This window comes from Pygoscelis adeliae, unplaced genomic scaffold (genome assembly GCF_000699105.1).
Source record: "Pygoscelis adeliae isolate BGI_AS28 unplaced genomic scaffold, ASM69910v1 Scaffold92, whole genome shotgun sequence".
Taxonomy (NCBI): Eukaryota; Metazoa; Chordata; class Aves; order Sphenisciformes; family Spheniscidae; genus Pygoscelis; species Pygoscelis adeliae.
Window position 1 is genome coordinate 3,010,651 of NW_008824306.1, and position 2,075 is coordinate 3,012,725.

At 37.4% G+C, this 2,075-nt stretch overlaps 1 protein-coding gene across 1 annotated transcript in view; it reads right to left on the bottom strand.

The window, feature by feature from the left end:
- Positions 1-1,606: 1,606 nt before the first annotated feature.
- The window catches only part of LANCL3 (LanC lantibiotic synthetase component C-like 3 (bacterial)), a gene marked incomplete at its 5' end in the record, with an annotated part of 4,946 nt that continues 4,477 nt past the window's right edge, over positions 1,607-2,075 (bottom strand). The window contains one exon of the mRNA XM_009318916.1: positions 1,607-1,766. Within this exon, the coding sequence (XP_009317191.1) occupies positions 1,607-1,766 (160 nt within the window). The remainder of the gene's footprint in view (positions 1,767-2,075) is intronic.

The window sequence follows — 2,075 nt, forward strand, 5'->3', positions numbered from 1 at the left end:
AGTGGCGAGAGTAGGAATGGGATTACTGTATTAAAATGCAGAAGGATTGCAAGACCTGGCTCCACCTTATAGCCTGATCAAGACCCACTGAAATTAAATGGGAACTTTCATCCATTAGGCATTAAAAATAAAGAAACTGTAATCTCCTCCAGCTGAGATGCAGGAAGAGAGACTGCATTGTTTGGCAGTGCATGTAGGTCAGCTTTTTCACCCTAACTGCAATTTTTGACATACTGGTCTTCCCAATCTGTCTTTAAAGGTAATTGCATTACATTATTCCTATATAAATAAAAATAAATAAATAGTAAATATATTTGAAATACAGATATTGATTTTATAGGTTTTTTAGTACAAATCTACGTTAGCATTTTCTTTAGCTTTCAAGTACCATGTCATATATATAATACATATAAAACAGCATATAATTGCAACCTTAAGTGCTAGTGCAACTAGTGTTGAGCAACCCATTTATTTCTATAGCTACAAATAATTTGGGCATATACGCTATTTTGTTAACCAGGAAGAGAAGCAATTTTGAGTTTTGTTATCAGGTTTTTCTTAAGATCAGTATGCCATCCAAGGTTTGCATTCAGATTGCAGGGTTTGCAGTGAACAGTTCATCAAGGAAAACAGATTTTCTATTCTCTGAAATATGTATGTTATTGTTCAGAAATGCTGCTATAAGTAATTAAGTTTTAAAGAAAGCTTTTGTGTCACTGAACACTACTTATCTAGCAATGCTGTACCGTGAAGAAAGCATCTGCCTGCTGTATCTTTGCTATAGAACTTTTCAATCCAAGTCATCTCCATGGCTCCACTCATCTTCCCTGTGACAGGGAAAGTACTGACAAGAAGTGGCACGGTAACAGTAAATCAGTAAGGAGACCAGCTCCTCACCACAGACTGAGCTCTGAAAGGAAGGGTCAAATTCAGTTCTCATTCACACACATGAAACCCCACTAGCTGAAATGAACCAGCGAAACTGCAGGCTGAATATACAGCTATCGACAACTATCATTATATGCATATGAAGGTGAAAGAGCTCCAAGATACAGGTATTTCTAATACATGTTACTAGAACTACTAGATGTGGTTTAGGTAAAAAATCCCAGATTTTGCCTTTGTGCAGTGTAGTGACATTTCTACAACACCCTCCCTGATAAGTGCATCACTGCATGAAGACTTGTCTTTGCAGGTCTCTTTTTAAAACCTACTGGATGCACCACTGTTTCTTCTTTGCATGTCCCTGTAATTCTAGTTTGCCTTTTTTTTTCTTCTGTGTAACCACCAAATTAAAAGTTTGATAATGCCCCTTTCTCTCTCACTTGAATAATTAGATTTTGCTTCTTATTACAGCTAAATATCTACCACATCAGATTCAATCACTTCCCCCATTATTTTTTTCACTGACCCATTTTTTTTGACAACACACGTCCCTCCCGAAGCCCCAGTGTATTTTCTTTTTCACCTGACTCCCAGCTACGTTAAGGCTAGCATTAGTGGTACCACTGGCTTGTTTTGTAAATAGCCTCTCTTGACAAATAAGTGAAACCGCAGGTGCCCTCTCCCATCGCCACCAGGATGCGGCCCCGGAGAACGTTACTCTCTAGACAAAGACACTGAAGAGAGGAAACTCGGCTTGGTTGGGTTGCAGCAAGTCAGTCAGGAAACACACAGTTCCCGAGAAGCCTTCATACAGACTATATACACTTTCTAATGCTCGGGAACCAGCCTTAAATTCTTCTGTAAATAAGAACTCTGCAAACCTAAGAAACAGGGAAAAAAAAAGAGAGTTTGTTATTGTTTGGTGTCCTTGTATGTCTACTTACTTGTTGTTTGAAAGCATCGTTATAGTAACATTCAATGATTTAAAAAAAGTAGAATGTTCATTATTTTACCTTATGTGGAAATTTAACTCTCTGATTTCCACAATAAACTGAGGTCCATGAGATCTAGAAAAGCCAAACCTTTGCGATCTGTACATGTGTTACGCTTCTTTGAGAGCTATAAACTTTTTCTGATGCCTATGAGACATACTATTAAACAAATACTTTTTAATAACTTTTATCTTGGTT